Raw genomic sequence first — 20,369 nt, forward strand, 5'->3', positions numbered from 1 at the left:
TCTCCACCAAGGCCCGAGCAAGGGATGAGGGAAGGCGGGACGCGTTCACGGGCGGACAGCGCCCCCTGCCGGCCGCCCGGCGCCCCCTGCCCCTTGCAGGGAGACCCCGGAGCCGCGCCATCCCGGAAGTGGCTCGGTGGGCGCCGCGTGTGGTGAAACGGGAACCGGGATCGGGGAAGAGGGAACAGGGATCGGGGAAAGGGGTAGCCCCGGGAACTGGGTAGGAAGTGGGTGCCGAAGGGAAACTGGAGCCGGCGAGAATCGGGAGGCAAACAGGAGCTCGGGACGGAACGGGAAATGGGTTGAGGGCGGGGGGCAGAGAGACACACAGGAACCGGCAATCGGGGAGCAAACCGGAGCTGAGGAGGGGACCGAGGAACGGGAGGCTGGGGGCGAAAGGAACTGGGAGCTCCCCGTGGGGGTAGAAACGGGGACCTAGGGAGAGCCTGGGGGAGCTGGGAACCGGGGAGCCGGGCAGACAACCGGGATCCGGGAGGGGAACGTGAGCCAGGGGAGGGGGCACCGGAATCCGGGCTTGGGAACCGGGAGTGGGGGAGCGGGGAAGCAGCTGCTGGCTGGGCACTGCCGACCAGGAGACACTCGCGGTTCCCGAGCTAGAGGCCACTCTCTTCAAGCTCCAAGCACCTTTGAGCCAAAGAAGTGGATCTGTGCACTAGTAGTTAATAAGGATATGGAACTATACTCTTACAAATTAAATGACATGTTTTATGTAAACAAAATTTAAGACCTTCGTGCTTCTGGATCCCCTAGCAGAAATATTTTCCTCATGCCTTAACTTCCCATGTAAATTAGGGGCAAATAAGCTGTTACAATGAAAGCATTTTAGTAATACCTGTGTCTCACTTTGTGCCTCGCCTCTAACAGAGTCTGTGATCTCTACAAATACGACAAGGTTATGCCAAGACCCTGATGAAGGATCCCCTGAAAGTTTTATTCGGCCCAGATGCAGCATTCTTAGGTTGTTCAGACCAAAGAAGGTATTTGTTTGATGAGAGATGTAGGAAAACACTTGGATTCTGTTGGTGAAGTGACTTGTAATGGAGATGTGCTCCCCAGGCTGGTAGAGATGCCAAGCTCTCTAGCCTGTGCATCACCTTTGCACTGATCTGTTGACTGAATCAGTGTTTTTACTAGCACAAAAATCACTACACTGAAAAAGCTGTAAAAAGCCCCCAAATTCCCAATAGATAGGCAAAACCTGTGATTTGGATTAAGAAAGAAGTTAGTTATCTATGTGGTTGCAATGGTTTGGGCTTCTTTGTTCTTTAGTCCAGGCCTGGAAAAAGGAAGAGAGGATTGGCAAGTGTTTTTTGCTCCTTTTGTCAAAGCCTGGTGAAAGCATTTTCACCTGCTTTTTTTATTTTCTTTTTTGCTGCACATCTAACACCTGAACCATGGTACTTTCTCTGAAGTCTGCTTTTAACTAGAGGCCATAATAACTTCGCACTATGCCTTCTCCCACAGCTGTTCTTTTATTTTGTCATCATTTTCCCAACAAGAGTGAAGTTATTACTTATTAACCATGCTTGGACCCATGTGTATGTGCAGAAAGGAAGTGCACATTTAAATCTGGCATGAAACATCACAGTTTTTAAGCCTTCACTATCACTATCACTATCACTATCACTATCACTATCACTATCACTATCACAATGTTTTTAAGCCTTATCTACCTAGAACAATAGCCAGCTCTTTGAAAAACTTTGAAAAATATGAGAAACATACAATTTCTGTCAAGACCCCATCATCTCTTCTGCTAAATTAACCCTATTCTGAGCCCACACTTTCTTTTTGGACCTCAGTGAAATCTTAGTCTGACCTGTCTGTGTTTGCTGGACACTTGGAGATCTAAAGCCAAAGACAATTTTATTAAATATCTGTGACATGGTGCTGCCAATTCTTAGTGGATTTTGAACTGCTTGGGTAAAAAGTCAGAACTGTGAAAATTTTATGTGTCTGCCTTCCTAGCATGTGACCCAGAAGGAGTAGTCCACTCTGGTTATAGTAAATTCTAGGATCTGCACATCTCCATATATGATTACATTTGTCATGTGAGAAAAAGCCATTTTTCTTCTGTTTCACCTGTAATGAACAGAAAAATAAATTTGTCCAAAAGAACTTCTGGAAGGAAGGAGCATAAATACAGACCCTCTGGAGAACAGACTGTGCAGGGTACAGAGAATGCACAAAAGGAATGGCCTAGCGCACTCAGTGATAAAATAGGTCTTCAACTATCTAAGAACACATATTTCTCTGTGTCCTACAGAGAATTATGGAAGTAGTCCTTGTATATGTGCCTTGATACCTGTTAGATGCATCAGGTGTTGAAAGAAGTACCTGTGTATTTTTTAGGCAAAGTAATCCAAGTACTAGTTGAGAAGCCAAGTCTTTCTAACAGGATTGAACAGAGTAACCTGAAGACATTATTAAAAGTTCATGAAGTCTTGTGCCTGCTAGAAGACAGGAATTTGACATATGTGTATGTCAGGAAGTTTGGAAGCTGCTCACCCCTGACTAAAAGACTTAATTTCCACTGTAAACTGTAACCAGTGAAGTGAGCTTGGTGTGAAGGTGTGAAACAAGGAACCTGTTTGCAAATTTTTGTGACAGAATTCCCAGCAAGTGCCCTGCTAAGGGTTGAGTGACCATGGGCTTTGCTCTATCAGATGTGCTGTCAGTGGATCTCTCTGGGTGCTTTTCTGTGCTTACTGTTCACACCAGATGGGATAACAAACCTCGAGGGGCATGTCCCCGAGGAAATGCACATGGCTGCAGAAGGTGTGCTGGGCCGTGTGCATGCAAAAGTTATAAGTATAGTAGGGACAAGCCTGTCTTTATTCCCAGACTTTCTTAAAGCTGGCACTTTTCACCCCATATCCCTCACCCCTCTGGTAGTTTTGTTTGCTTTTCCTTCTGGATAGTTTTTATTTACTTCATTCTGCAGTACCCAACTTGATCTCAGTCCTAACAAACCAAGAGTTGCAGTCATTCCACTTCATTGGAAAAAGTTCCCTTTCCCAGGTATGTTAATGCTGAACATCTTCCTGGTCACAGGAGAAAGCAGGCACGAGATCCACAGCACGGACATTGTCACATGCAACCCCATGTCATGGGGCTGAGTCTTTCCTTACAGTCCCAGCTTTGCTTTCTGTAGGGAGATTAATCACCGGAGCTGTATTTCTTCCTTTCAGGATTATGTCAAATGGCAGTATCTTATTTCCTGAAATATTGTGTTAGCCTCTCCTCCTGTATTTCCACAAAATCTTGGTGTTCCTATTTTTAGACTCTGTTGGAAAGTATTGCACTAAGTTTAGATTGTGCTTAACCAAGCTGATACTTTCAGTGGTACACGTGTGGCCCTGCACTTAGCTTTTTTTAAGGGCAACTTAAAAAGTAATGGTCATCACTTATATATTAATAGAGCAACTTGCTCTTCTCCACTACGGCTATTAATGTAGCAAATTTCTAATAGGGAGCTGCAGTTTGGAAGGGAGACAAAATGAGTTCAGAACAGAGGGTTACTATGGCTGTAGGTTGATTTTTTTATTGTGGCTGAACCAGAAGGAGTTTTAATGAAATCTGACCGCAGGTCTGGTTTTTCCATTTTAGCAAAGAATAACAGTTCTGTGATCCAGAACTGATGATCACTTTAGCAGCACTTCAGTGTTTGGATCTCTTTTGTTATGGGTACACGATGACTTGTGCAGCCTTGCCGTGTGAAGCTTTAAGTTCTTACCTAATTTGAGGTTCTTATTAAATGCTGCCTAATTTAGGGCAGGCTGCATTGCCATTTCTGAGTAGGGGGCACTTGGACTCAGTTTTCATTGAGTGTTGGTTTCCCAGCTTGTGTTAAACCATGGATCTTAGGTATAGATGCCTTTTTGAGATTCATTGTGTGCTTGGAAAGCCTTTTTACCTAAGGAAGGGGTATGGATTTGCCTGTCTGTGTTACTCTTCTGTTCCTACAGTGTTCAGAAAACACACTGGCTTTCACATCTTTAACTAGTGACTGCCTAGACTGTTTATCCTGCTGCTACCATGGGGAATTCATGGAACCTGCTGTTCAGGAGCATGGCTTGGGGCCTGCTCTGTGACCCATGGCTAGAGGGAAGCCTGCAGGGATCTCTGTTCCTACCAAGCAGATAAAGCATAGCAATGCCAGCATAACCCCCCAGCCTGAGGGAAAAGGGTGCTGCAAAAAATCAAGATTTAATTCAATCAAGTGATCTTTGCGAGAATGAGTAAGGATGAAAGTTGTGAATGGTCATGCTTGGTGAAATTACAGTCCTGAATTCGTGCTGAACCCAAGGTAAGTCACCTCAAAGGAAGAGCAGGGAAGCAGCCACAGGTGACCTAAACATGCCTTCAGGACTATAGCATGAAGGAACAGGAGGAAGAAAGTTGTTCACCCGGAATTAACTAGCAAGTAAGAAGGTTCTGCTGTTTTATCTACTACCTGATCAATTAGGCAGCAGATAATTTTTGTGAAGAAGGCAAGTGCATTGCTGGTGTTGTATTTAAATATGTCATGTCAAACACTGGTACATGCCAGGGTATGAACTCCTATTCTAGTATAGAGCATTACTACCTGTAAAAAATTGAGCTGTGAATATTTTAATAGATTTTTGTCATCAACAGTGGATACTGCAGGAAAATCCTGGCAGGTAAAAGAAACAAGGGTTTTGTAGGAGAGGATTAGGGGTGTGTCAATGTTGGTTTTATCTGACAGCCTTTCAAATCAAAATCTACATCTGTTTATAGGCACTTTGTTTCTTGTATGGTTTCTCTAGTTTATCAGTGACTCAGAAATACAGGAGTCTTCTGTGGAGTATTTAGAGGGGGCTTAACCTATGCATTGTAAATACTTGTGCTAATGAGGTTTGAAGGAAAGAAAATCAGATTACTTATCTATGCTACTACTTTGCCACTGACCCTGACAATTTAAGGGTGATTTATGATTTCTGGCATGCCTTCCAGGCCTCTTAGCAGAGTGCTCTGAGCAGAATTGCCCTGAAGTCTTTAGAAGTCTCCACAGAACTGGACTGAGAGCCATTTCCCCATGTCTGTATCAGGTATCACTTGCAGACAGCACGGAGAAACACTCTTTCAGCAGTACCTAACCCATGCCTTTCTTTTATTTCAGTTCTTTCCTTACTATGGCACTGAAATTTGTGTGCTTCACCTTTTGCCAGGACACGAGCCAACCTCACACACATCCTGGAGCTTGTTCCTCCTGTGGAGCATGTTAGTTCAGTGGTTACACAAACATATGATTAACTGTATTCTTTCCAGAAGAGCTGGGCATGTGCATCAAGTAAGGATGTGTTCAAGTACCTTGTGGCTTCCAGTCAGAGTGGAAAATGCTTGGGCAGAATTCAGTTCTAGACAAGCTGTTGTCAAAAATCTGTTCAGCATGTGTCAGCCAGCCAGACTTGTGACATGTTACTGGGACATGGTGCTGCTTCAGAACATTCCAAGGTAAAAAGACAAAACAGTGGTAGCAGCTGGTGATGATTTGGGCAGCTCCCAAATCTGTGGTCACAAATTTACCTGCCATTATTAAGAAGGGATTAGTGCCCTAGACTTTCTCCTCAAGACATCCTTTTTCCTGCTGCTGGTTTGGTAGAGAAAAATGTATTCTCACTCTCCTTCCTGTGTCTGGAGGGCAGACAGATACCTGTCACACTGTCACATCCTGCTAAGATAGTGTGTAGTGGCAAACCAATGAGCTGACCAGTGTGATAAACCAGTGTCTGGCTCAGCTGTGTTTATGACAAAAACATGAGTATTCAAAATAAATGTACTTTTTGGACTCTGTGAGAAAGAGCATCTTGGGATTTGCCTGCTTGGCAGTTTAGGCTAAAGGTGTGAAGCACATGCATAAGCTTGCCACTAAATATCTTTCTTCAGAAGGAAATGGCTTTACTTTGTTATATAGCAAATGTTACTTCTGAATGGGAGCATTCACTCTGACATCTGTGCATTCATTGACCTCACACCTTTAGTTAGGGACCTTAACTTTCCCAAGTGCTGATGTGACAAGCTCTCTGGACAAATGATGTTCCCAGTGAAATAAAAATTGGTGCAGCTGCTATCAGTGACTTGTAAGCTGGGAGTTAGATGGAAAGCATCATAAATTCATTTGTGCCTTGCAGGCAGGATCATATGCTTTTCAACTGGCGTAGCCAAAAATGTGTTTGTACATAGATATCATTCCTTCCCAGTGGCAGGCATTGAACAGATTCTGTTCTACATGCCGATGGTCTGTGAGATAGCAGGTGTTTCTATATCTAACGTACTTCAGCTCTGAACCCAGGGCTGTTATTTTAACTTGGGATCAGGACATATTCATTCCAAAGTCTATGACCCTCACTGCCATAAATACTTCTTTTTTGTTGTTGTGGTTCTTGGTGTTTTGCACTACTTCAAAGAAAAAGTCACCATTATAGTCTTCTGTATTTGATTCAAGTGACTTTCCATACGCTACTTCTTTGGGGTTAATGAATTCTCCTTTCTAAGGAGGACTGATTACAAAAAATTGCAAACAAGTGTTGATCTGAATCTCATTCAGTCAACTGAGTGTGTTGCTATGGATGCTGGGTGCCTGCAGAAAAGGTAGTTACGTATGTCAGGGGGACCTAGCTGGTAATCCTAAAATGCGAAGTTCAAAATGTAGACTTCTTAGATGAGTTAGTGCATAGCTTGGAGAATCCAAATTACAATATACAGGGGGAGAAATATACAGGGAGAAATGGGTAGCATGTACTTGCAACTAACTGACAAATCTGAAAGCACTTGAATTAATTAAATGCTCTCAATCATCCCTGTGAGGTAGGGAAAACACATCATATCCAAGGGTCATATCATTTATGAAGAAATATAGTTTCCTAAGGTGTTCTCCAGGTGAATTTATTTATTAATCCAGTGTCCCATTTGTGTTACATCTGAAGCTACTGTGCTACTGAAAAGCCAGGAATGACAGTGGAAAGGCTGGTGGTAAAGAAGTGATGAGGTAAGGCAGATTATTTCCAAAATTAAGTTTTAGTTTAACAGTCTAGGGCTTTCTGAACATGGTGTCTGTCATGAAGCCTCTGTAGTCTCTTAGGATCTCCCTGTTCTTCTGGAACACTAGATGACAAGTAGTCCCAGCTCTGCTTCACCTTGCCCCTAGTTTACCTTGTCAGCAGATGTCTCTGAGGATTCAGTTTCACTCTGTTGGGCAAGCAGAAATAGCAGCTTACTGTCTCCAAAAGAGGGATGTGAAGGTCCCTCATCTCAGCCCTGCTTTCTGCTAGTGCTGCAGTTCTGCCTCTTACCTTGTTATACTGTTGGCAGCTGTTGGATTCCTCTACAAGCCAATTTAGTTCCTTAAAAGCAATAAGGAAAAAAAAATTGGAAGAAGATTAGGAAGTATTTTTTTGTTACTGCATTAGTAACTAGTGTGATTTAGCAAGACTGAAACCATGGACCAAGGTTTTAGGTGTTGGATACAAACTGCCCATTCTCTGTGTTTTGGGATGTTTTAGATCACCTCTGGTGCCAGTCTGTAGGTTGCATGGCCACCAGCTGGACATTCAGGTTGGGGTGTGTTAGGTGCTTCTGGGTGTGCTTCTGGAGCACATCTTTTGGTCTATTTCTTCTGAAACCCTCTGGTTTGTGTGCTGTGAAACTGTTCTGTGGTGCAAACCTGTGTGGTAAGGAGGTGCAGTCAGGCAATTTGTTCCTAAAGGAAACCTCTGAGCTGAAGCATGAATAGGGATGGAGCCTTAGACCTGAATCAGGTCTGCAGGGAAAGAGGGCTCAGAGCTGGAAGAGTAGTAATGCCCTGCTGTCCTTTGGCAGGCTGTGGATGTGCTCAGCTGGGAGCACACACAACCTACCTGCTGAAATACCACCCACACCCAGGTTTCTGGTGCTCACCTCTTCATAGCCTCATGATGTCGCCCTGAAAATGAAAGCCTTCTGATAATGTTTTCATAGTTTTAGTTACTTTCCCATGAAAGTTCTATAAACATAAGTTGTTTATCACATTTCTTCTCAAAGAAACATCTTTTGATGGACATTTCACATGACCAGTCCGATTGGGAAAGTGGGAACTTGATTATCCAATCCCTGGTCATTGTTGAGAATCTATACGTACTGGAGTCAAAGAATAAAGGTTATTGGTTCTTTCCTGTTCTAACGCTGAAAAGTGTTTGTGTGAATCATTTTGTGTCCTTTAGTGACATGATGCCAGCCCTGTTTCTCTTCCAAAAGCTGACTGGTTTGCAGCAGAACACTGTTGCACACTTTTCACACCATGAAAAGCACGAGGGTTTTTAGCTAAAAGCTGTACTTTTCTTGATAATTACAACATGAATTGTCTGTACAAGAAAATGATGCAGGTGAACAAAGATACCCAGTTTGAAAAAAAGCAACCACCTTTCTTTCACGGATTGGTGCAATTTTTGGGCATGCACATGGTTAGCTGTGCTTGATAGGATCGTTGATGGACTAAAATCAATCGTAAAAGCCTACTTACCACACCATACTTTTGGAAAAAGCTGAGGGTGTGACTCTCAACTAATACTAGTGGTATTAGTGAAGAGTAAGCTCCCCAAATGTAAAGCAATGGTCAGGATTTTAAACAAGTAATCTGTTAGCACCAAAGCTGATGGAGCATGACTTCTTACGTGTTATGTCTTGGGGCTGATGACCACACCTTTGTAGTGAGGCCTGAAGTCTGTCAGAAGGATGGACAGTAACTTTCCTAAGTGCAGATTCTCCTATTTATAGAAATATATGGGTATTCTCCAGGAGGATAAAGCAGTCTTCCCATTCTGCCTGTCTTCACAAAAGTTATGGTACCTAAGCTTTTTTAAAGGTGTCTGCTCCTTTGTCCCATGTGGCTGGAATGGGCCAACACTTCATCAAGTTATAGGGTGATTCCATTGGCCTCATTTCCATAGAAAGCTAGATGGGAGCAGGTAGCCAGGGATAAGCTTCCAAAACTCTATTTCAAGGTGAACCAGAAGCAAAGAAAAAGACACAGTCTTTTCATTGCAATACTTACTTTCCTGGTACCTGCCTCCTGAGTGGGGTCCCAAACCCTTTAATGGCTCCAATTTGAGGGAGGAGATGGGCATTGCAGAACTGGATTGGAATTCTGCACAGGAGCAAATAGGGAACAGTGTCCTGGGAAGCACTTAGGGAGTATAGACCTCAGTTGAACACAGGGTTTTTGAGATCTCAGCCATGTGCTTTGTCACTTGAGTTATTTCATGGATGTTCCAAATTAATAGGTGAACTTTATAGTCAGGATCCCAGTCTGCAGTTTATATACCTGCTTAATGATTTTGAAAGTTTAACTGGGACATGGGAAACTGATTTGATTTGGGAGAAAATATTTACTAATCAAGGTTTGCAACTGTCAGTTTTCTGCTGGGTTTTAATTTGCAAAGCCAGATGTCTCAGGTCACTTTAATCTTCTTGCAGATATGTTTCCAGCATTGTGTTTTGAAGATAAAAGATTTTTTTGTGTATGTGTTTCTTGCAGGTAGCTTAAAAATGGATGCTCACAAAGAAGTTCAGACATCAGGAGAGCTCAAATGTGAGCTGTGTGATTTACCAGCCCCGTACACATACTGTGGGTGGATGCCACCAAACTCACAGTCGATTGTGTAAGTGCCCTCTGAGATCACAGACTTAATTTCTGCTATGAGCATTAGAATTCTTTGTAGTGTTCATTGCATGAGCCCAATAATGTGCTGTACTGACCCTGAACATGAAGCTTGGTACTTAAAGTGATCTCCTTTTTACCAAGGGGAAAGAATGTTAAAAATTGGCAGTATTGGTAGGAAAGACAACGATCAATTTTTGTGCCCTGCTTCAGTAACATGCAAAAATTTGTATTTAACCTATTTTCTAGCTCCACTGACAACTCTATTATACCAATATTTTTTTGCTAGAATACTGCTGGCTGCCAGTCTGGTATTTCTGGGAATAGCCCTTCCCTCACTGTAGCCTCTCTCAGGTGAGCAATACATACACACAACATGAATGAAATATTGTGATGAACTGGCATTTTAGAAAAAGTGAGGAACACCCATGGAAGTTAGGTTTCTGAGAGAGGCTGCTGGAGGCTGCTCCAGAGCCTCTCAGAGTTGTTTTTCTGCTTGAGACCTGGCCAATAGCTGGCCAGTTCTGAAAATTGACAGTTTTTTCACTATTAAAAAAGTGAGATCAACTCTGTGAATAACACTTTATAACCTTTTAAAGTTAGTGCTTTAGAACCACCACAAATATATATAGCAGAAACACTTAAGAGCTATTTCGCATGATGTGGAGTTTTGAATAGCAGTGTTTTTTTGTGTGGATTGGACAATCCCTTGTCAGACTGTGTGACATCAGGGTGTATGGATGTTCACTATGTATTTATATTTTCAGAGACCAAAGCCTTTTCTCTCTCTGCTAAGTAGGGATAGTTTGCCCAGAAATTATGCAGCTACAGCTTTGTTTGCAGACATTAAACTCCCCATAAAATAAAGCATTTTGCTTTAAATGCATGAGTAGCTTGGCGGGGGCCATCATGGTCAACAAATCCATCAAGCAGACATGGTCAGGAACTCTCTGGATCTGGAGTATGTATTGCTGAATGTATTCAGCATTTCACCCTAATAAGACCTCTCAGTTTCTTAAAGAATGGAAACAGCTGTTGATTACCACCTGCTGGGGCTGTTGTCCTCAGGCAGCTGTCTTTCCATCATTCCAAACCCCACAGTGCTGCTAGTTTTCCCTCTTCCACTCAGCAGAGCAATGGCTCACCTTTGATCAGGTCCATTCCTGAAGAGCCTGAATGATGTGAATCTTAATTTATGTTATCCAAGCCCAGTGTTAACATCCCAGTTTTATTTGGATTGCCCAGGTGCCAAAAGGAAAAGAATAATGCTGAAGCATCACACCTCTATAGATGCTTTTAAGAAACAGCTTCACACCCCATCTTTCTTGGCTTGCTCACCTGTCCCAAATGTAGTGCTGCAGTAAATGTGCTGGACAGGAGGCCTTGTCCAATGGCTCTGCACTGATGAGGGCTGGAAATCCTGCAAGGGGAGCTTTGCAAACACATTCCCTGTATCCCAGGAACTTGTTGACAGGGTGATCTGCCATAGTAAGATGCCTGATCTTTCCTAACAGTGGAAGACTCTGGCCATATAATTTTCTGTTTGAGTGGACAGAAAAAGAAGAGAGGAACACTGCTGGACACACTCCTGTACACACTTGTGTGTGTACAGAAGCAAGGAGAAGGCAGTATGAGTTGACAGAATACCTTTTATCCATATTATTACCATAATCCAAGTTTGACTTAAGCCCAAGAGCAATCCAGGTGCCCTTGCTGGGTGCCCTGTGCAGACAGAAACTCAACAGGCTTCTGTATTATCTTGCTTGGAGCTCACAGAAAAAAAATAAAGCTTTAGTTTTTCCCAAGCAGGTTGTCAAATTATTAATAAATGCACTCCCTCAACCCCCTGGAGCAAGCAGTACAGTCTGTGACACAAAGTACACTGGAGGTAACTGCAGGGCTCTCTGCTAGTAGCTCCTGCTTTCAGGAGTTGGAGACCTCAGCTTTACAGCAGTGACATAACCAAGAGCAGAAAAACCTCTATATTTTATACTTGCATGCAGCTTTGGAAGAGGACTTCTGATTAAAATCTGTGCAATTGAAATGGTGACTTGACAAGGTACTGAAGTTGGCCATGCTAAGGGGTGCCTGCCATAAAAAATAGAAGATAATTACTTTAAGCTAGAACATTGAAAAGTAAGTAAGATGACATTAAGAGGCTCACCAATTGCTCTACTGTTGGAAGAGAGATAGAAAGTGCAGTACAGGACTGAAGGCAGCTGCAGAGTTAAAGGTTTTGAAGAGAAAAGGAGCTGCAGAGGTGCTGTGTTGCCTCAGGTACTACAGCAGGATGAGCAAATCAAGTACAAAGGGCTGATAACTTTTCAGCCTCCACAATTTTCCCCTCTCAACCATCTCCTGCTGTGACGTATACACTTAAAAGCCTGAAATTATTCTTTTGCAGGCTTTTGTGAGAGGCCTATGTCATGAAGGATCCCCTCACCCCTGACAAGGACATCGTTGGGTCTCATTGCAGTTTGTGTAGCAGAGTAGTGTGTGTTGGTACAGTAAGTAACAAGCAAAACAAGCTGCTTCAATAATTTCTTTTTGTTCCAGTCCTGGTGACCTGTCAGAGAAAGATCAAACAGCAAAATCCCAAATAATCAGGTTTTAAGGCAAGCCATTCCCGCTAGTCCTACTACTATATGTATGTTATTGTACATAGTTGTTGCTACACGAAGTATGAAGCAAGGGTTCTTAACCCACACAGCTGAGGTTTTATTTCATGAGGCAAAAAACCTTTATTTTGGGGTTTTCAGCCCTTTTTATAAGGTGTCCTGATACAGGTTAACCTGATTGGTACAAGGAACAACACCTCCCTTATCCCATTGGTGGGACAAGAGAAAAAAACACTCAGAACATCTGTGTCCTTATTTTGAGAACCAAAATCTTATTTACACAACAGTCCTTGAGAGAGAAAAAGTTTCCCAAAAGACTCCCTTGGGAAACAGCTCAGCCCCTGAGAGCCTAAAACTCTCTCAGGTTCAGAAAATCATGTCTACACATAATTGTATGTTCTTGTGGATTCTGCCAGATGAAGCTTTCAGTATTAAATTAAAATAATCAGCATCTGTGGGCTTTCTGTTTACAGGTGAGATCAGTCCAGCCTCTCAAGCACAAGGAGTGCTCTTTTCTACTTTCTTAGCACCAGGGAATGCAAGGGCAATATAGATGACACTGTAAGGGCAGTATGGATCCCATATGATAGTAGATTGTGTTTTTTTCTGTAAAGGGAATATAAATGTCCGTGGATTGTTAGGTTTGCATTCACAGCACAGGGCTGTCATCCTATTTGCAAAAGTTAATGTTTAAAGTGAGCAGGAAGGAGATTTGTACCATGCCATGCTGCTCTCTGAAGAAAAATGAACTGAAGTAGCAGCTGAAAGACAATCTTAAACTGTGAAATCTGAGTGCAGTCGAGAAAAGTGATATTAAATTATTTGTCTTAATTCCTTCTTCTCAGTGCAGAACTGGCCCCTTTGTTTGCTGTTAGTCTCAAATTCTGGGAGTTGGGCAGACACAGCCAGAAGGATATTGGCACATTTGGCCCAGTTTAGTTGCTGTTCTGAACTGTGGGCAGTCAGCAGCAAGGATGGGCTAAGAGGAGCGTGCAGTAATGCCTTTCTCCTGATTGTGTTTATTTCCTCATTAAAGAAATTTCTTACTCAGGTTTGTCAGGTATCCAATTCAGGAAAAAAAGATTTAATAATTGAATGGTGCAGCAGCAGGAACAGCTCAGGCTGCTTCCTCCAGGATGAGCCCAAACAAAGAAACCCCTGGGCTTTTATACCCCTACAGTCTGTGTGCCTATTCCCATGGAGAATTTCTGGTTTGGGGTCTTCCTGCTGTTCACTGGCTCCTGCAGAGTCTCAGGGTAACCAGTCCTCTCCCAGACTGTGATGCAGGGCCCTGAGCCCTTTGTTAGGAAAAGGATCTGTGCCCTGGCTCGTGGCTGGAGGCTCCAGTTGCTTCCTACCATCCATGGCACAATGTGTAGCTGGCATGGGAGCTCACACACCCAGCTACCTGCACTGGGAGAATTTCTCAACATCCTATCTCTGAAGTCTTTTCTGACTTTTAAATGACTGAAAATCACTGAAAGTGATTGCAGCTCAGAGGGTTTGGGGTTTTATTTTTTTCCTATTCTGAAGCTTCAAGAGGGAGTTGTAGGCTCTGACTTGGTGAAGTGCCAGCACCTTCTGGTTGTGGCTGTGGTGGCTGGGCTCAAGTTTCCAGAGCCAGGTTGCTCAGGGCAATTGTGTGGAGGCAAAGCTCACATGATATGAGCAAGATCTTCCCTGCTGTCCCTGCTGTGGCGGGGGCTGACTCCCTCTCACACACAGCCCAAGGAGGAGCCAGGTGCAGCTATTCAAAAAGTTTGGGCTTAGGGGCTTGATTCCTGCCCTGACACGCCATGTTTATCCTTCCTTTTTAACAGCAGAGGATTGGCAACACAGACACATTTGGGACAAACTTCAGCACATTTAACTATTTTCATTCCCAAGTGAAGTGTCTTGAATTTAGGAAGGATTCAGCAGATATTTCCCAGTGTAGCTGTTTGAGCAATCAGAAATAGAGCATTTCAGCCTCTCAGGGTCTTTGCATTGTGCTTTTCTGAATGAAGGTGGGACTTTCTTTGAAAAGATATGGTTTTTTTTCAGTTAACCTAGGTCTTGGCAATAAATGGAAGAATGAATGAATGAATACTTGCTGTAAGCCAATGGAAGTTTCTAACCTTTTTGAAAGCCCTGCTTATTTTGCCTATTGTGGAAATTTGTCAGTCATTTACTGCTGGTTATCTGAATTTTCAAGATTCCCTGATAGTATCACTCAAAGTAAAACATTGATTGTAAATAATTGAGAATAAATTTCTTACCAAACTGGCCAGGCCAGATAGTGAATCACACATATGACTATGGTTTCAAAATGAATTTAGCAATACTGCTTAGGTAACATTGAAAGAGATCTACAAAAATGATAATTAGTGCTTCAAACACCCACACCACAAAGTAAGTAAACACATAGTATTCCTCTTCATGTAGGGAAAATTAAAAGTCCAGAGAAGTAAAAACTTATCCAAGGCAATAGAGAGAGACAAAGTTAGGACGATATCTCCTTAGTGGTTGTGGTTCCTGCTTGTGCTTGACCCAAGTATATCAATTCACCCCTGAGCTAAATGTCAAAACATAGGAATTGAAGCTGAAGAAAATCATATTTTCTTGGGCCTCTTGGCAAAGAAGCTGGACCAATTGGAAAGGTTTTAGTGACAGGCTTCTTTTAATATTGTGGTAATTCAGAATAGTATTAGGCCAACGTGTGGCAAAATTAAGACTTTTCTGACCTTGGATTTGGCAAAGGAATTTTAGCTAGCTTTTGTACCTAAGGAGACTTGAGAGACAGATCAGATTTTAGGCTTTTCATGAGAAAGCCCATGGTAGCTGAAGTGTATTTCCTTTCAGTTGCTGTGCCAATAAACTTGGCAGCTGTTCTGTATAGTGCTCATAAACTTAAACATCTCCAAATATCCTCTGAAGTTTCACTCAGTTAATTTACTTCAATCATTTTGTAGCCTGTATCACGCTGCTCAAGTCTTTTATCAGAGTGCCTTGGTAAGTGCCATTAGTTCTGATCCAGCTGGGAATAATTCCAGTTATTATCTGGAATGTCTTAAAACATGTCAAAACCACACAAAAAGTAAGATAATAGACATGCTTTTAAAAGTCCTTGGCCAGGTTGAGTGCCCTTCCTCCTATTACCCTTTCAGAAAAGGGGAGAGGAAATGATATTATCTGACCATATTGGTAATTTAAAATAGTTACTTCTGTTTTATTGCAATGCTTTCTAAAGACATGGAGAAAAGGTGACTTTTGGAGAAGAAAGGAGGAAATGCAGCAAATTGCATCCCTTATTGCTCACCTTGGCAGAAGGTCACGGAGCACTGACCTTGGACATATTTGTAAGTGTTAAGTGATAAATGTAATACTGCAGCTGCTTCCCACTCAGCTTCCAGTCATGCAGGGTCAGTTCTGGATATGGATGGGCAGAGCTTCTCCTCTCCTCTCCTCTCCTCTCCTCTCCTCTCCTCTCCTCTCCTCTCCTCTCCTCTCCTCTCCTCTCCTCTCCTCTCCTCTCCTCTCCTCTCCTCTCCTCTCCTCTCCTCTCCTCTCCTCTCCTCTCCTCTCCTCTCCTCTCCTCTCCTCTCCTCTCCTCTCCTCTCCTCTCCTCTCCTCTCCTCTCCTCTCCTCTCCTCTCCTCTCCTCTCCTCTCCTCTCCTCTCCTCTCCGAACCTCTCCTCTCCGAACCTCTCCTCTCCGAACCTCTCCTCTCCGAACCTCTCCTCTCCGAACCTCTCCTCACCTCTCCTCTCCTCTCCTCTCCTCTCCTCTCCTCTCCTCTCCTCTCCTCTCCTCTCCTCTCCTCTCCTCTCCTCTCCTCTCCTCTCCTCTCCTCTCCTCTCCTCTCCTCTCCTCTCCTCTCCTCTCCTCTCCTCTCCTCTCCTCTCCTCTCCTCTCCTCTCCTCTCCTCTCCGAACCTCTCCTCTCCGAACCTCTCCTCTCCTCTCCTCTCCTCTCCTCTCCTCTCCTCTCCTCTCCTCTCCTCTCCTCTCCTCTCCTCTCCTCTCCTCTCCTCTCCTCTCCTCTCCTCTCCTCTCCTCTCCTCTCCTCTCCTCTCCTCTCCTCTCCTCTCCTCTCCTCTCCTCTCCTCTCCGAACCTCTCCTCTCCGAACCTCTCCTCTCCTCTCCTCTCCGAACCTCTCCTCTCCGAACCTCTCCTCTCCGAACCTCTCCTCTCCTCTCCGAACCTCTCCTCTCCGAACCTCTCCTCTCCGAACCTCTCCTCTCCGAACCTCTCCGAACCTCTCCTCTCCTCTCCGAACCTCTCCTCTCCTCTCCGAACCTCTCCCAACCTCTCTGAACCTCTCCGAACCTCTCCTCTCTGAACCTCTCCTCTCCTCTCCAAACCTTTCCTTTCCTTTCCTCTCCAAACCTCTCCCCTCTCCCCTCTCCTCTCCTTTTTGTGGTAAAGATACCATCCCTGCATATGTATGTATATGTACATTACTTTCAGACATGATTCATTCAGAACAGAAATAAATGATGGCACCATGCTTTGGTGGTACTGTTTTGCCTGAATTGGACTATGAAATTTAAAATTGAAATGGCCCCTTCCTGTCTGGGTCATGGAAGGGAGAAAACAGATGAAAGAATTATCTGATTAAACACAGAACTCTACCAGGATAACGGTTTTAAAAAAGGGCTCAACTCTAATAATAAGTTTAATTCATAGGGCATTGAAAGAATAGTTAGGCTGAAAATCCCCGGACTGAGAGAGTGGGCTACAGGTACATGCTCAGGGTTGTTCATATGTCATGATTTTGCCAGTTCCTGTTAAAAGGCTAAAATCTGCAGTAGGTAGCAACGCATTTCAGCCAAAAGAATGGAAGCTGAGCACCTGTGTTATCTGTGAGGGGCTGTCTTGACATCAGGGATCCCACCTGCAGGAACAGCCCCTCCCCTCCTTTGCCATGGCCCAGTGGCCACCACTGGGAGCCCTGAGCCTTGGAGCTGGGGGGCTGTGTGCCATTTGGCAATGCAAGCAACAATAGCCTAAAACTCTAATCTCCCCTTTTAAACTGGCAGCTTAATGTATTAAGGATACCAAGAGACAAAAAACAATAGGCTCTGCAGGTTGTGCAACTGAAATCCACTTACAGATTACACTTTTCAGAGGCTAGTGCCTCACACATTCCTGACCATGAAGAGGCCTGGCAGTCAACACAGAAAAGGACAATAGATGAAGAGAAGTTGTTCCTCAAGCTTCCAAGTCACAAAGAAGCAGGCTGATTGTGATTTGGGTATAATTTTCAGCTGAATCTGCTGCTAAAGCCCAGATAGTGACATAAGGAACAGAAGCAAGGAGAGGAACACAGGAATACGCAAGCCTAGCTCCCAGAGAAATGCCAGCTGCAAATGACCATGGCAAGGGGAAAACTTTGCTATTTAGGTAAGACCCAGGGAATCCATTTCTCCCCAAAAGATGCCCAGTTCTATCTAAACTGATGTCTTTATTTATTCTCAAATCCCCAAGAATAATCCATCAGTAACACCAGTTCCAGTTTACCCATGAAATCCTATTTGGAATTTGGTGATCAGCACATCAAGAGAACCAGGGATGTCAAGTCTCATTGCAGAGCAAAGGAATAATACATTAATTAGTTTATCTTCAAGTTGTTCAAACTCTACATTGCAAATATATTAAAATATATTCCACCAGTTTTGCTTCTTTCTATTCAATTACTAGCATCTGGTTACAGCTCCTGGGGAAAAAAAAGAAATATTGGGTCTGTATGAGCAGCAAACAGAACAGGAATAGCAAAAATATCTTCTTTATGCACAACAGCTTTTATACTTTGCTGTCATGAGTTCAGAGGAGAACAATTAGCTCAAGCATTAGTACGAGGTGTGATTTTAAGTTTTAACCAGTGGATACATTTATTGAGGGTAAGAGATGAAATCTCATTTGAATTGTCTCAGATGAATGGAGTTCATTTAACTACTCTGGTTATTGGACACCTCTGTGATATTGATATAACTGTGATACTTTTTAGTTCCTAGGACAATACAAGTGCATGGATTAATGGAACTAAGAATAGTTTTTGGGGAGTTATGGAAAAGATTGTCTGTCTTGAGAGCCCCCAGTACTTGGTACTTGTGTTGGCCTTTAGTCCATTTCTGTGGAGATTGGTGAGGGAGACTGTGCTGAGGCTCTAAGTCTCACACATCATTGCAGGAATTTGGAAGATCCTCCCAGGTGGTAGAAACCTTCATCAGCAAAGACTTAAAGGAAAACTTTGCTGTTTCAGTAAAACCCATGGAATCTCTTACACCTTTATTCACTCTCCAAGTATAATCCATCAGCAATGCCAGCTGCAGCTTACCCATGAAATCCTATTTGGAATTCAGTAAGCCAGGAAACCCATGCATGGTGCTGGAAGGAGAATGCAGCTGAAGGAGGGGTGCTGCTATTCCCTGGATCAGGGAGCTGGTGAAGGTCGATTTGTTGATTTGGGGGTTTTATTTTTCACCCAGTTGGCTCTAACCAGATGTTAGAATTATTGAGTAAGAAAAAGTTAAATTGCTGGAATATTTCAGCCTAGACAAAGCATAATTAATTTTAGAAAAATTCTAAATATAAATTTAGTTTAATGAGAATGGAACGTAAGCATTTCCATTTTGTGTATCCTGCTAGTAATGTTATTTTCTTGCCAGGACTGTAGTCTGTTCTACTCCAAAAGTTTCTGCCTCCCCTGCGTGAAGGAAAACCTAAAGCCCTTTCCTTTGGAAATACAAGACATGGATAAAAGGAAGCCCCAGCAGAAATCCTGCAAAAAAAACGGATACAAAGCATAAATCTTGAAGGACCAAGAGAGACATTTCTTTGGCTGGGGTTTCCCCTCTCTCTGCCTGGAGACTATCAGGTTGCTCCTTTTAAAGAAGTGACCTTCATCAGCTCACTACTAGAGAGAGCAGCACATTTCCTTGCCCTTGGCTTGGGTTCAGATATCCCCGTGCAGCGCCAGCCACACCAGGGAGCAGCTCTGAGGTGCTGAGGAGCCAGAAAGGAAGGCAGATGACCCTTCTGTCACCATGTGAAATGCTTTCAGTAAGAAACCAGACTGCACAGAGCATAGGAACCATGTCCAGATTTTCACATTTGCTATTTTTGTGCTTTGTGTTGTTCTTGACACTCCTACAGTGTTAAGAAATTCTGAAACAGATTGATCTATCTTAATTCCGTATATACCCAAAAAGTTACTGTACACCAATTGTTAATCTGGCAGTGCTGTCCTGGTAAGATTACATTATTCAGGGAATTTAAAGCTTTTTTTTTTTTAAGTCTAAAATAAAAGTGCTGTGGGAAAATGTCATAAATATAATACTTAAATTTTTCAATAATTTTAATGCTATTACAGCATTGAGACTTGAGACTCTGAACGTCGGTGCTTCTTTAATCAATAAAAGTATTTACAAGTCCCTTTCACTTGCAGTTACTTTTCACTTAACCTTCCAGTCCATGTCAGCACAGCAACTGGAGAGGACTCCAAATACATTTAGCTCATGCCTTACAATAAAGGTGACTTCCTTTGCACTTTCAAAGCAGTTAATGTGGAAATAGAAGAGTTCTCTTAATACACTCATTTTTTTCCTGAACCGGACAAATAAACTGTAGCTGTAAAAGGGATGTCAGAAACACAGTTTCAGGCAAAAAAGGCAAAACATTCTTATGAAAACAGCAGTTTGTTTAGCTCAAAAATCAGTTATCTGATGAAGTTACTTCTTCAGTTATCTGTTTTGACTGTCTTAAGATTTAGGTGGCTTTTATGTAAAACCAGAATCACATGCCTTAAGGATACATCTAGAACACTCCCTAATCACAAAATCACCTTTTTCTACTCAAATTATTGTTAGTCATTGCTTCAGAACCTTCAGTGCCTTGGTTAACATCTCCTTTTTCCAACTCTGCCATCCATATAATTTGTAATAGGACAACATCAAAAATGGATCATTTCAGTAGAATGAACATGTGTCCCTTAAAAGAATCAACATGATTTCAAAGAGATGTTTAGGATATTTAAGTATGCTAAAATCTTTCTTTTTTCTGAACTTAGCATACTGGTGCCCTCTGTTCA

The 20,369-nt window shown here is 42.9% G+C and overlaps 1 protein-coding gene across 1 annotated transcript; it reads left to right on the forward strand.

Moving 5' to 3' along the window:
• Positions 1 to 111: 111 nt before the first annotated feature.
• On the forward strand, positions 112 to 19,720 carry CDPF1 (cysteine rich DPF motif domain containing 1). The gene is given in 6 exon segments (XM_086885925.1): positions 112 to 136; positions 9,557 to 9,680; positions 12,084 to 12,186; positions 15,527 to 15,635; positions 17,548 to 17,683; positions 18,949 to 19,720. Coding segments are annotated over 4 exon segments (360 nt in total). The 5' UTR covers positions 112 to 136; positions 9,557 to 9,567; the 3' UTR covers positions 17,583 to 17,683; positions 18,949 to 19,720.
• The last annotated feature ends 649 nt before the right edge of the window (positions 19,721 to 20,369 follow it).

The sequence above is a fragment of the Cyanistes caeruleus genome, chromosome 4 (genome assembly GCF_971803275.1).
Source record: "Cyanistes caeruleus chromosome 4, bCyaCae1.hap1.1, whole genome shotgun sequence".
In the NCBI taxonomy this organism is placed as follows: domain Eukaryota; kingdom Metazoa; phylum Chordata; class Aves; order Passeriformes; family Paridae; genus Cyanistes; species Cyanistes caeruleus.